Source organism: Thamnophis sirtalis, unplaced genomic scaffold (genome assembly GCF_051295495.1).
Source record: "Thamnophis sirtalis isolate CommonGarterSnake01/CBP01778 unplaced genomic scaffold, rThaSir2_p1.2 scaffold_17, whole genome shotgun sequence".
Taxonomy (NCBI): domain Eukaryota; kingdom Metazoa; phylum Chordata; class Lepidosauria; order Squamata; family Natricidae; genus Thamnophis; species Thamnophis sirtalis.
Genome location: NW_028261397.1, coordinates 3,898,568 through 3,913,779, shown reverse-complemented (window position 1 = coordinate 3,913,779; position 15,212 = coordinate 3,898,568). Strand labels below are relative to the sequence as shown.

Genomic DNA, 15,212 nt, shown 5'->3' with positions numbered 1-15,212 from the left:
TCAGGCTTGCTCAACAGAGGCCTCTCCTATCTTATCCCTTTACCTCCTTCAGTCTAACTCCTTAGCATCAGAGCATTTTTCAGGTGGGGAGGGGGAAGTAGAATGTCTAAGCTCCCAACCCACAGGCCAGATGAGTCACGCACTGCCCATGCCCACATGGCAGTTGGAACAGAGTTCTTTTCAGATGGGGAGGGGGAGTAGAATGTCTAACTCCTTAGCATCAGAGCACGTTAATAATACTATAAGAAATAGTAATGATCTGATGGCCATTTCGAAAAGTCCTTTCTTAGCAAGCAACTAGAAGCCAAGAAGAACATATGTGCCAAATTTCAAGTTTGTAGGCTTTATGGTTCGTGATGATGCATGAGTGGCATTTTGCTTTTATATATATAGATATATAGGAACTTCTGAGTATCAGTTTATTATTGTTTCACTTGCTTTTTTTTAAACTTTAATATACATTTATACAGGCCATAATAAAAGTTATCAACAGGGTTTTTTTCTCTCTCTTCAGTTAGTACACTACGGGTCGAGAATTAAACGCATGCAGTTACAAAGGAGAGGTAGTCGTAGAAACACCGTATTATAAAGATCTAAAAATTACAAACGTCGTATAAATTAAAAAAAAAAAAAAGATAGAACACTTTCAAACAAACTTCCGAAATTGCTTATTACTGATAAATAAAAGTAAAAAGTACATTACTTTGTCATAAGGAAAAAAAAATAAAAATAAAAGACAGGGAAAGGGGGGGAAAAAGGAGAGAAAAACGCACAAAGACATGTTCTTCACACTCCGTAAAATCAGACGGTGTTTAAATGCCAATCAACTTCCATTCAAGGAGGTTTGACGGTTCTTTTTAATTAAATAAACAAGCTTATTTTTTCTCCCTCCTTTCAAGCGATGGCAGTTAAGAAAGCCTCTAAAGAGGGTCCGACTATGAAATTCAGTTTTTAAAATAACTTTTCGAGTCGCGCAAAAGGAAGGGGTGGGAGGAGGAGGAAGAGGCGACGGGCAGCAGGACAGACGTCCCCAAAAGCTGCTCCAGATAAACCTGATTATAATTATTTCTTAATGCTATGTGTGTGTGTGTGTGTGTATATGTATGTATGTATATGTGTAAAGAAAATCTTCTGTTCTGTCCAGGTGGCAGCTGTGTCTTTTTTTTTTGTTTTTTTGACCCAGAGTTCGGGGAGACACACAACTTGGCATGCAACAGAAGAAGCAAAGTAACCAAGCCAGCCATGATATAGGACAGAATGTTATCGAAAGTCCTTTTTTTGTCTCCATCTTAGCGACGCTAAAGACCCGTAGACTTTCAATTCCCAGGAATTCCCCAGCCGGCTAACTGGGAAATCCTCGGAGTTGGAAGTCCGCACCTCTTAAAAAGTTGAGAAGGCCGAGAAAATGCCACTCTTAGAGGAGTACAACTCAAGTATTAAGATAAAAGGGCTATAAAAACCAAAGAATTCACCTTACGGCATATCTACACAACTTTGAAACTTAAGAAGCTGCAGGTTTGACGTCCGAGAGGAATTCTTTTTTTTTTTTGCGATGACTTTTCCTTTTTTTGGGCTCTCCTGCACCTCAATGAGTCAATAAGGAATTATCGTTTCCCGTCTCTGCCCGGCCAGGAAGAATAGATTAAGTTGTGCCTTTTCTGTATTTTTTTTTTTAATTATTTTTTTAAAAAAAAAAACACCCCACCAATACACAAGTTTAGTAAATTAGTGCAATATAAAGTATTCGGGCGAGAGGCGTCAGGAAGAACATCAAGCTCGTACGTCTACGATCGACCTTCTCAAAGGGCTCTCATTTTGCCTTCTCAAGTTATTTATTTATTTATTTGCAAAAGCCATCCTGATGGCTGGAAGTTGCGAGGGGGTCTTTGCCACCCACACCTGGCCGCCAAGTTTCACGGGACGGAAGTCCAGAGCGAACGATGTTCGTTTTTTTGTCCCACGATGCAAATGTCCATTCGTTTCCCGAAGCGGGAACTAAACAATTTTTTTGGGGGGGAGAAATCTCTCCAGAGAAGGACGCGCGCTCTGTTCTCTCGTAATCTACGAAGATGCGCTGAATCGTCGCTTGCCAAGATTACAATTTGCAGTGGAAATGGTATAAAGAGTTTTTCCCTGTCTGGCTGTGAAAGGAAAGATGGATAGAGTCTAAGGGCAATTTTTTTCTCCCCTGACGTTAATTGCTTTTTCCCCGCAGTTTCACGCTCTTTTCCCCCCCCTTCTTCTTCTTCCTTTGATAGAAGCCAGATTTGCTTCGAGATGGGAAATGCCCAGATTTTGGCTAACACGGAGTGGTCCCTGGAGAGTAGGGCAGAGGGGGTCTTCTATTCGTAGACCGCGACGGCGTTGCAACACAGTGCCGAGAGTCTCCGTTCGATACTAGCTTTATCTGAAAAATGAAGCAAAGGAAAAAAAAAATCAAGTAAGTGGGATACACAGTTGGAATACGGGATTCAGTTTTGGTCGCCACGATGTGGAAAAGATGCAGAGACTCTAGAAAGAGTGCAGAGAAGAGCAACAAAGAGGATTAGGGGACTGGAGGCTAAGACATATGAAGAACGGTTGCAGGAACTGGGTATGTCTAGTTGAATGATTAGAAGGACTAGGGGAGACATGATAGCAGTCTTCCAATATCTCAGGGGTTTCCACAAAGAAGAGGGAGTCAAACTATTCTCCAAGGCACCTGAGGGCAGAACAAGAAGCAATGGGTGGAAATTAATCAAGGAGAGAAGCAACCTTGAATTAAGGAGAAGTTTCCTGACAGTGATAACATTTAATCAGTGGAACAACTTGCCTCCAGAAGTTGTAAATGCTTTAAAGATGTTGGATATCCATTTGTCTGATGTGGTGTAGGGTTTCCTGCCTAAGCAGGGGGTTGGACTAGAAAACCTCCAAGGTCCCTTCCAACTCTGCTATTCTATTCTATTCTATTCTATTCTATTGTAATCCTATTATTCCTATTGTTAATTTTAATTCAAACTTTAAAAAAATGTTATTGTTAATTCTAATTGGTTTTGGGATATTCTATTTAATTTTTTTTAACTTTTGTATTATGTGTTTCTTTTAATGTTGTACGCCACCCTGAGTCCTTGGGAGAAGGGCGGCATATAAATCTAATAAACCAAACCTATTGGCATAAAGACATCAGCGTGGGTGTGAGTAACACTTGCTCTGAGCTGGAGCCTGTGGGCCTTGCTCCAAGCAAAATCTTGAAGAAAAATCACAAAAAGTTTTATAAGGATAAGAGACGCCAAGATAGATCTACAACTGGTTGCAAGCTCGTTGTAGTTTTGCAACTTCGCATAAGCTCGGATTTCAGTTAAGAGGGTTGTGTGGATATTGTAGCTAGATGGGGATTCTCAGTCACCCAGGCCATAATTGGCCCAAATGCTGCAACGGACATAAACTGTGAGCACCACGCTTTTTCAAGCGCTGTTGTCATTTCAAATGGCCGGTAAATGAAACGGTTGCAAGTGGAGGACTAGCTGTCATCAATCTTCGGATTTCAAACCAGCTCCTTTATCTATAGAAACATTTCAATGCCTAATTTTATAAAAAGCTGCAATTCTAGCTTGTTTCAATGTGCTCCTAAGAGCAGTTTTTAGGAAGGAAAATGTGGAGCAAAATAAATTTCGTGGCGCAATGATGACCTAGTACTTCAGGCACGAAAAGCATCAAAACCAGAGGTGAGCTGCTGCCGGTAGTTAAGATAGTTAAGATTTTGCACAGTTCAGCAAACTGTCAAATCTCACCACTGGCTGGCCTCGCCCCTGCTTGTTTTCTGGCCATTTTTCAGACCAAAATTGGCCTGAAAATCCCCCCCCCAAAACCAACCTGAAAACAGCCCAAAAAATGGCCTGAAAAAAGCCAAAAACGAGGCTGAAAAACGAGCAGGGGCGTGGCCAGCCAGTGGTGGTATTATCCCCAACCGGCTGAATCCTACCTCTGCCTTTGAGGCGAGTGGCCGGGAGGCGTAGCTGGGTGTGATGTGTGACGTCACCCACTCAGTCACATGACCAACCAGTCACGCCTACCCACCCAGAGAACCGGTTAAGTTATTCAAGTCCCACCACTGATCAAAACCCATGTTCTGTTTTACGGGTGGTCCTCGACCTATGACTGTAATTGAGGCTGAAATTGTAGTTGTAAGTCGGGCCGATTGAGGGTCTCCTTGTGACTTAGCAACGGAAATGTTGGGCTCAATTACGGTCCTAAGTCAAGGAGTAACCCAGAAATGGGTTCCTACCAGTCGGCCCGGTTCAGCCGAGTAGGTAGTAACTCGGCCTGCCACCCCCCGTCCCCACCAAACCGGTTCTATCGTCGCCACCGCCATCTTGATTTTCGTTTCTGTGCCTGCGCAGAACAATTTCCATTGCAACAATGTAATTCCCCCCCCCCGCTTTCTAACATTGTGCGCATGCGCAGACCTTTTTAGGTGCAAATGCGCATGCATTTGAAAAATGTTTGTGCGTCGAACTAGCAGTAATGCTGGCACCAATCCACCCCTGAACTAACCGTATAACACAAAATGAGCAGCGTCCGAACGAAAAATGCCATTTTTTGTATACGGGTAGTTCTTGACCCCGGTTGGCGATTCGTATACTTTAATGAATGGCAATACAGGATTGCCGTTTTTATTTTTCGGCTGCGCTGTGCTTTGTTTGAAGTACCTCATCTATAAAAGTAGCAACCCCCCATCCCCCACGTCACCGCCCCACACGTACAGCGGTTGATGTTCTCAATGTCAGCCGGGTCCTGCAAGATCTTTGCCAGGCCCTCCATCAGCAACGCGGCTTTATGGTACCGGTAAGCAATGTCCTCCGTCTGCTGAAACATCTCGTCCAAAGCTGCTGCCTGGACCTGAGGAGGAGGAGGAAGAGGAAGAGGAGAGGCAGATGAGCAGAGGCCAAGAAGAAAAAGACCGGAGACACACACTCTCTCTCTCTCCTTCCACCCATCTATCTATCCTCTTTGTATCATCCACCCATCCCTCTCTCTGTCCACTCATTTTCTTTTGTCTGTCTGAATAATCTATCATCTATCCATCTACTATCTATCTACATCTCTCTCTCTCTCCTCTTTGTATCACCACCCATCCTTCTCTCTGTCCATCCATCTTCTTTTGTCTGTCTGAATAATCTATCATCTATCCATCTACTACTTACCTATCTATACATATTTATCTACATCTATCAATCTACCTACCTACCTACCTATCCATTATTTATGTATCATCCACCCACCCCTCTCTGTCCACCCATCTTCTTCAATCTGTCTGTCTAATCTATCAATTATCTACTACTTATCAATCTATCCATATCTATTTATCTACATCTCTCTCTCTCTCATCTTTGTATCATCCACCCATCCCTCTCTGTCCATCCATTTTCTTTCATCTGTCTGTCTGAATAATCTATCATCTATCCATCTACTACTTACCTATCCATATCTATTTATCCATATCTATCTATCTATCTATCTATCTATCTATCTATCTATCTATCTATCTATCTATCTATCATCTATCCATCCATCCATTATCTATCTATCTATCCATCTCTATTTATCTATTTCTATCCATCCATCCACCCATTATCTATCCATCTACTACTTTTTTATCTATTCATATCTATTTATCTACATCTCTCTCTCTCTCTCATCTTTGTATCATCCATCCATCCTTCTCTGTCCACCCATCTTATTTCATCTGTCTCTCTAATCTATCATCTATCCATCTACTACTTACCCTTCTATCCATTATCTATCTATCTATCTATCTATCTATCTATCTATCTATCTATCTATCTATCTATCTATCTATCTATCTATCTATCTATCATCTATCTATCTATCCATCCATCCACCACTTACCTATCTATTCATATCTATCTATCCATCCATCCATCATTTATTTTTGTATCATCCATCCATCCCTCTTATCCTTCTATCTTAACAATTTATTTATTTATTAATATTTACAGGTAGTCTCAAGTTACAACCACAATTGAACCCAAAATTTCTGTTGTTAAGCAAGACAGTTAAGTTTTGTAGTTTGTAGTTTTATTAGAATTTGTAGGCCGCCCTTTTCCCTGAGGGGACTCAGGGCGGCTCACATAAAACTGGGAAGGGGGGAACACAAACAAGTTAAGGGAGTTTTGCCCCATTTTATGACTTCTCTTGCCACAGTTGTTGATTCACTGCACTTGTAAAGCTAGTCAGGTGGTTGTTAAGTGAATCTGGCTTCCAGTACTGGAAGTTTTTAGGAAGGGATTGGACAACCATTTGTCTGAATTGGTGTAGGGTTTCCTGCTTAAACAGGGGGTTGGACTAGAAGACCTCCAAGGTCCCTCCCAACTTTTACTCTTACCCTATTCTATTCTATATTCTATTCTATTTTCTCTTCCATTCCATTCTACTCTATTCTTTATTCTATTCTATATTCTACATTGTTCTGTTCTATTCTCTATATTCTATTCTATCCTTTCCTATTTTCTGTTTTATTTTCTATTCTATTCTCCATTCCATTCCATATTCTATATTCTATTATTCTGTTCTATTTTCTATTCTATTCTATTTTTATTCTATTCTACATTGTTCTGTTGTATTTTCTATATTCTATTCTATTCTATTCTATTCTCCATTCCATATTCTTTTCTATTCTATTTTCTATTCTATTTTCTGTTCTGTTCTATATTCTATATTGTTCTGTTCTATTCTCTATATTCTATTCTATTCTGTTCTATTCCGTTCCGTTCCTTTCCATTCCACGTCTCTGAGCATCTTCAGGGCCTCCAACTCCGAGATTTATGGTAGATTCTGGCAAAGGCTTCACCCTTCCATCAGAAAAGCACCTGGGACTGGCACTGCCCCAGGGATAATGAAGTCTGACGAAAGATCGGTTCGACAGCGTTGCCAAAAAACTTCCCCCAAATTAAAAGGAAGAAGTAACGAGTGGAAAGCACTCTTAATTAATCTCCAGGTGCTCAAGTTATGCCAGAGTTGTTTTGCGTGCCTGGGTTAAGAGCAGCAGCAGGATTCCTAGGCAATCCTCAAACTTATGACTGTAATTGGGGGCCAGGATTCCTTTTGGCAAGTGAGACAATTGTTCAGTGAGCCCCGCCCGATTTGGCTATCTCCCCACCCCCCAGTTGTTAAGCGAATTCCTGCAGTTGTTAAGTGAATCATGCAATTGCTAAGTGAATCTGGCTTCCCATTTCGATTTTGCTTGTCGAATGCCATCTGGGAAGTTTTTAAATGGGGATCACATGATCCCATGATGCTACAATCATTATAAACACACGCGTGCTGCCCCAGGGCCCAAATTTTGGTCATGTGACCCCCGAGACACTGCAACGATTGTACGTGCGAAGATCGGTTGCAAGTCAGTTTTTTTACAGCGCCACTGCGAGTTGGAACAGTCGCTAAACAAGTCAAGTGTGAAATCAGGAGAGATTCAGGCAGTTCGAACGAGTGTAAACATTTATTGCAAGCTTAACCTCTATGCAGATAGTCCTCGACCACAAATTGAGCCCCCAAATTCTGTTGTTAAGTGAGTTTTACGACCATTCTTGCCACAATTGTTAAGCAAATCACCGCAGATGTTAAGTCAGTCACCCGGTTGTTAAGTGAATCTGGCTTCCCCCATCGACTTGGCTTGCCAGAAGGTCGCAAAAGGGCATCGCACGACCATCGTCGTAAATATGAACCAGTTGCCCAAGCGCCTGAATTTTGACCCCGTGACCACGGAGATGCTGCAACGGTCATAAGTGTGAAAAGGGGTTATAGGTCATTTTTTCAGTCACTAAACGAACAGAATGTCAGCGTTCCAAGTATCATGCAGAATTAAATCTGAGTCCAAGGCAAAACGATCCTTAAAGTTCCAATTTAATAAGACAAGACATGTTGGCACAAACTGTGGAATCCCAAATCTAAAAGCTTCCTGGGATTCCATCCAGTTGAAAGTTCATGATCTTATTATCCCCACACCCATAAATCCATCACATGGTCCAATCTTCTTCGGCTACGCTGGCATCTCCACCCAGCTGCTTCCGGTCAGGTGCAGAGGTGCGGAGACAAAAGATGACCTTGGGCTTCTAGCAAAGAATGACAACAACACATTCCACAATCCTACTCCTTTCTATTCCCCCCTCCCATCAACTATACTAATGAAACAGCATAATGAAATAAGAGAGAGTGTGGCAGGCCAAAGATCCTAAAAGGGATACAACCTGACACAGTGGTTAAGTCGAGGACGACCTATACAGGAATCTGAGCTACTAATGGTCAAAGAAATGAGTGGGAGATAAGAAAGAGCATTCAAGTTGAACTCGACTTAGATCTTTTGCGGGTGCAAAGGGACTCATAACTTGTGACTTAGGATCTTTGGCCTACCACACACTCTTCTTATTTTACTGTGCTGTTTCTAGTGGGGAATTGGGAGGGGGAATAGTAAGGAGCAGAATGCGTTGTTGTCAAAATAAAACATTCCTTTCTAGAAGCCCAAGGTCATCCTTTGTCTTTGCACCTCTGCACCTGACCGGAACTAGATGGGTGGAAATGCCAGCGTGGCAGAGGAAGATTGGACCATGTGATGGGCTTGTGGGTGTGTGTGGGGGACAAGATCATGGACTTTCAACAGGAAGCTTTCAGATTCGGGTTTTCCACAGATGTGCCAACATGTCTCTCTTAATAAATTGGAAGTTTGAGGAAAGTTCTGCCTTGGACTCCGATTTAATTTTGGATGATATTTGGGACGCTGACATGACGTGTTTGACACACACCCCCTCCCTCGGGTTCAGCCTGGATGTCTCCTACAAGCAATGGCTGTAAGTCAAGGACCATCTGTGGAAAGGAAGCCACTATGTGATGCCTACACCTCCCCCCACCCTCCCCGCTCTGTAAGCTGCCTTCTCTACCGCACAGTGATCAATCTGATCAGCTTCCCTGCTTTCTTACCATCTCCACCGCGCAACTGTAGATGAGCTTTTCGGCCGTGACGCTGTTAATTTCATCGACGAAACGCTGCTTATCCGAGAAAAAGTGGTTTAGCTTTTCGGTCAGCTTCTTGCACATGGCGATGCAGAATTTGTACCTCTCGTTCAGGTTTTTGACAACTGCGAAGGAGGAATTGGAAGGGGGAAAAATGCAGGCAATTAGATGATGAAAATAATAATAATAATAATGCCCAATGGCCAACTAATTAAATGCAACGAAAATGAAGCCTACAAATACTTAGGCATTCTGCAGTTGGATAACATCAAGCATGGAGAAGTAAAAACTATTGTCAGGCGAGAGTACACCAACAGAGTTAGGAAAATTTTGAAATCTAAATTGAATGGTGGAAATACAATTAAGGCCATAAATACCTGGGCAATACCAGTTATAAGATACACAGCTGGCATAGTTAACTGGACACAAGCTGATTTGGACATTTTGGACCGAAAAACCAGGAAACTAATGCACTACAGTTTACATCCACGTGGTGATACTGATAGATTATACCTGCCCCGAAAATCAGGTGGCAGAGGATTATTACAAGTGAAGCAAACAGTTGAAGAAGAAAAACATGGACTGGCTGATTATTTAAAAGAAAGTCAAGAACATCTATTAATCGAAGTAAAGAACAAAAATCTACTGAAGGCCCAACAGACGAAACAAGAATACAGAAAACATGTGATAAAATCAAGAATGGAGAGTTGGCAGAACAAAGCACTGCATGGCCAATTTCTGGAAAAAATAAAAGATAAAGTGGACAGTGAACAAACTTGGTTATGGTTAACAACAGGTACATTAAAGAAAGAAACAGAGTCACTAATCCTGGCTGCGCACGAACAAGCTATCCACACAAATGCCATTAAGGCCAAAATCGAAAAATCCTCTGATGATGCCAAATGCAGACTTTGCAAAGAAGTTGATGAAACTGTTGATCACATCCTCAGCTGCTGTAAAAAAATCGTGCAGACTGATTATAAATTGCGGCACAATTCAGTAGCACAAATGATCCATTGGAATTTGTGCAAAAATTATAATATTAAAACAGCAACAAACTGGTGGGAACATCAGCCTGAAAAAGTCACCGAAAATCAGATCTTGTGGGATTTTCGCATACAAACAGACAAAATACTGGTGCATAATACACCAGACATCACACTGGTTGAGAAAAATAAGGTCACAATCATAGACATCGCAATACCAGGTGGTAGCAGGGTCGCTGAGAAGGAACATGAAAAAATCGCAAGATACCAGGACTTAAAAATCGAAATGCAACGACTATGGCACAAACCAGCAGTGGTAATTCCAGTGGTAATTGGCACACTGGGTGCTATTCCAAAAGCACTGGAATTACATTTAAAACAGTTAAAAATTGACAAAATCACCATCAGTCAAATGCAAAAAGCCTCACTGCTTGGATCTGCACGCATATTACAAAAATACGTTACGACGTCCTAGGCCCTGGGTGGGGCCCGACTAGTAACCAATGCCAAATCCGGCGAAACAACTGGCCGCTATGATACAATTGTGGATAATAATAATCATCCCATTTGGCTCTTCGTTACGACAGAATGAGGGAGGATATATGCATTCCCCAGCCATTCTGGGGAATTCTGGGAGTTGAAGTCCACCAGTCTTAAAGTTCCCAAGTTTGGAGTCCCCCTGTCCTAGAAGAATGTAATTAATCAGTGGAACAACTTGCCTCCAGAGGTTGTGAGTGCTTCAACACTGGGGTTTTTTAAAGAAGAGATTGGACAAACATTGGTCTAGAATGGGATAAGATTTCTTGCCTGAGCAGGGGTTGGATGAGAAGAGGAGTCACCAACCTTTCAGATTCCAGGGACTACTAAATTTATAATTTTAAATCCAGCGGAACACTAATACGATCTGACTAATGACTAGCTGGGTGGGCGTGGCAAGGTGGTCATGGCCAACTCGATGTCACTCATGCTGAGAGGCGCCTTGCCAGCCTCTACTCGTCACTCCTCGCCTGCCCCCCAACAGGAAGCAGTTGCTGGAGCTAAGCAGCCACCAGGAGAAAGAGTTGGCACAACAGCTCAGTTCAAATTGGATCTGACCGAGAAGGAGGCTCATTGAGGACTAGGAGCATAGGCTTTCCAAGCAAAGGCCAGGTGCCGGCGCCTGGAGGCTCAGTGGGCTGAGATGGTCAGCCAGTTCCAGGCCGTGATGCAGCCCCACTGGAACGAGGCCTTCCGGCTCTTGGCTACCATCGGCTCTTCCCTCCAGCCTTCTCCCAAAGCCCCCCACCAGGAGGCTGAAGCAGACCCCAAGTTGGAATTTCTGCCCCCCTCCGACCCACACAAAAAGACCCCGAAGGGGGAAACTCTCTGCAGCAACACAAGCGTTCGTTGCACGCATCCATCCCAGGGGCTGCAGTTTGAGGACCCCTGATTTAGTTCAATATAAAAAATGCAAATCATTTCCCCCTGATTGGAACTGAACCCAGATGGACATTCCTTCCAGCACATGCATCTACTTTATATCATTGTATATAAAGAAGTTTCTTATTTAAATGAACCCGGCCGAATAATTTACTTAGTGTGTTGAGCTGAAAAAACTCTTAACAACTTCCAGCCTAGCGACTTCCATCAGAGGAGAGAATTCTGGGATTCTGTCTCTGTAGGGTGTACGCTGAGATTTTCAGATGAAAAGGCTAACACGGGTAGTCCTCGACTTACAACAGGCTCGTTCATTCCCCCCCCCCCCCCCCCAGGATTTACTATTGTAAGGAGTGAGTTTTACGACCATTCTTGCCGCAATTGTTAAGCGAATCCCCACAGGGGTTAAATTAGTCACACGGTTGGTCGGTAAATCTGGTTTCCCCATTGACCTGGCTTGTCAGAAGGTCGCAAAAGGGGACCGCATGACAACCGTCATAAATCTGAACCAGTTGCCAAGCAACACAAGCGTTCACTGCACGTATCCATCCCAGGGGCCGTATTTTGAGGACCCCTGATTTAGTGCAATATAAAAAAATGCAAATAATTTTTCCGCCAACCACCAACCTTTTTTTCACGGACCCCCCAGTTGATGACCGCTGGACTAGAAGACCTCCAAGGTCCCCCCCCCCCCGACATTCTGTTAAATGTTATCTGGAAACAGACAGCGCCAAAGTGCTGTTACCCAACACTGGTTTCCCTCCTTTAAGGACCCTGTGGCCCATTGTGCAACACAACACGCACTCCGAAAAAGAAACCAGGCGTGGGACGCAGGCAGCCACGGAAGGCTCTCAATTTAGGAGTGGCGATTTGGCAATAAAGTGGCTATCGTTAGTAGGACCCACAAGTCAGGACGCTGGCGTTCTGGTCAACTGACCGGTTTCTGTTTCGAGTTTAACGCCCTGAAACTCAACTGAAATTGTTGCCTTTGCAAATAGTCCTCGACTTACAACCATTCGTTGAGGGTCTGTTCGAGGTTACAACAATTTCTGGCCTCGAACAGCACTCTGCTGGCCAGAAATTGGCGAGCAGAATGCTGGAGGCCGGGGAGGCTGAAAACGGGGTGCACATGGGCTGCATGACCACCCCCCACACACACCCTCCCAAGCCCATTTTGTCCAGCAGAGGCACCACGGGCTGGTCCTTTTTGTACTTCCAGGAAACGTGGGCCGGATTTAAGTACCCTGCAGGTCGGGTCTACCTCGCTGGCCTTGAGTTTTGACACCCCTGGTCTGGGGGTCTCCTGCTTGAGCAGGGGGCTGGACTAGAAGACCTCTAAGGTCCCTTCCAGCTCTACTCTGATTGGTTGACTGATCAATTGCAATGGTTTAGTGCAGTGATGGCGAACCTTTTTTGGATCGCGTGCCAAAAGCGGGGGGGGGGGGGGGGGAGGGAGCGCGGGGGTGTGTGTGTCGTGCATGGGCAGAGGCTTTATAGGAGCCTGGGGAGGGCAAAAACAGCCTCCCGCGCCTGGGGGCCCTACGGAGGCTTGAGGAGCTTCCCTGAAGCCTCCGGAGCGCAAAAAAACCGCCCCTACGAGCAAACCGGAAGTTTTAGCCACTTCCGGTTTGTCCATAAGGCCATTTTTCATCCTCCGGAGCCTTTAGGGAAGCCTCCTGAATGCTCCGGACGGCTAAAACTGGCCCTACGAGCAAACCGGAAGTACGTTCCTGAACTTACGATTTGCCCCTAGGGTTGGTTTTTCGGAAGCTTCCGGAGGGCAAAAAATGGTCTCAAAAGAAGTCCGAAGTCAGCTGGCCAAGCTCCCTTCCAGCTCTCTTCTGATTGATTGATTGACTGATTGATTGAAATGGTCTAGGGTCTCCTGCTTGAGCAGGGGGCTGGACTAGAAGACCTCCAAGCTCCCTTCCAGCCCTATTCTGATTGATTGATTGATTGATATGGTCTAGAGTCTCCTGCATGAGCAGGGGGGGTGGACTAGAAGACCTCCATGGTCCCTTCCAGCCCTATTCTGATTGATTGACTGATTGATTGAAATGGTCTAGGGTCTTCTGCTTGAGAAGGGGGCTGGACTAGAAGACCTCCAAGCTCCCTTCCAGCCCTATTCTGATTGATTGATTGATATGGTCTAGGGTCTCCTGCATGAGCAGGGGGTTGGACTAGAAGACCTCCAAGCTCCCTTCCAGCCCTATTCTGATTGATTGATTGATATGGTCTAGGGTCTCCTGCATGAGCAGGGGGCTGGACTAGAAGACCTCCAAGCTCCCTTCCAGCCCTATTCTGATTGATTGACTGATTGATTGATTGAAATGGTCTAGGGTCTCCTGCATGAGCAGGGGGCTGGACTAGAAGACCTCCAAGCTCCCTTCCAGCCCTATTCTGATTGATTGATTGATTGATATGGTCTAGGGTCTCCTGCATGAGCAGGGGGTTGGACTAGAAGACCTCCAAGCTCCCGTCCAGCCCTATTCTGATTGATTGATTGATATGGTCTAGGGTCTCCTGCATGAGCAGGGGGCTGGACTAGAAGACCTCCAAGCTCCCTTCCAGCCCTATTCTGATTGATTGACTGATTGATTGATTGATATGGTCTAGGGTCTCCTGCATGAGCAGGGGGCTGGACTAGAAGACCTCCAAGCTCCCTTCCAGCCCTATTCTGATTGATTGATTGATTGATATGGTCTAGGGTCTCCTGCATGAGCAGGGGGGGTGGACTAGAAGACCTCCAAGCTCCCTTCCAGCCCTATTCTGATTGATTGATTGATTGATATGGTCTAGGGTCTCCTGCATGAGCAGGGGGGGTGGACTAGAAGACCTCCATGGTCCCTTCCAGCCCTATTCTGATTGATTGACTGATTGATTGAAATGGTCTAGGGTCTTCTGCTTGAGAAGGGGGCTGGACTAGAAGACCTCCAAGCTCCCTTCCAGCCCTATTCTGATTGATTGATTGATATGGTCTAGGGTCTCCTGCATGAGCAGGGGGTTGGACTAGAAGACCTCCAAGCTCCCTTCCAGCCCTATTCTGATTGATTGATTGATATGGTCTAGGGTCTCCTGCATGAGCAGGGGGTTGGACTAGAAGACCTCCAAGCTCCCTTCCAGCCCTATTCTGATTGATTGACTGAAATGGTCTAGGGTCTCCTGCATGAGCAGGGGGCTGGACTAGAAGACCTTCAAGCTCCCTTCCAGCCCTATTCTGATTGATTGACTGATTGATTGATTGAAATGGTCTAGGGTCTCCTGCATGAGCAGGGGGTTGGACTAGAAGACCTCCAAGCTCCCTTCCAGCCCTATTCTGATTGATTGATTGATATGGTCTAGGGTCTCCTGCATGAGCAGGGGGCTGGACTAGAAGACCTCCAAGCTCCCTTCCAGCCCTATTCTGATTGATTGACTGATTGATTGAAATGGTCTAGGGTCTCCTGCTTGAACAGGGGGCTGGACTAGAAGACCTCCAAGCTCCCTTCCAGCCCTATTCTGATTGATTGACTGATTGATTGATTGAAATGGTCTAGGGTCTCCTGCATGAGCAGGGGGCTGGACTAGAAGACCTCCAAGCTCCCTTCCAGCCCTATTCTGATTGATTGACTGATTGATTGATTGAAATGGTCTAGGGTCTCCTGCATGAGCAGGGGGCTGGACTAGAAGACCTCCAAGCTCCCTTCCAGCCCTATTCTGATTGATTGACTGATTGATTGATTGAAATGGTCTAGGGTCTCCTGCTTGAACAGGGGGCTGGACTAGAAGACCTCCAAGCTCCCTTCCAGCCCTATTCTGATTGAT

At 44.6% G+C, this 15,212-nt stretch overlaps 1 protein-coding gene across 1 annotated transcript in view; it reads right to left on the bottom strand.

Annotated features, from left to right (window-relative positions):
• Nucleotides 1–405: 405 nt before the first annotated feature.
• ULK2 (unc-51 like autophagy activating kinase 2) overlaps nucleotides 406–15,212 on the bottom strand; it is a 146,717-nt gene continuing 131,910 nt past the window's right edge. The window contains exons 25-27 of the mRNA XM_087702817.1: nucleotides 8,974–9,131; nucleotides 4,743–4,878; nucleotides 406–2,407 (exon numbers count right to left, since the gene is read on the bottom strand). Of these exons, the coding sequence (XP_087558943.1) occupies nucleotides 2,343–2,407; nucleotides 4,743–4,878; nucleotides 8,974–9,131 (359 nt within the window). The 3' untranslated portion in view covers nucleotides 406–2,342. The remainder of the gene's footprint in view (nucleotides 2,408–4,742; nucleotides 4,879–8,973; nucleotides 9,132–15,212) is intronic.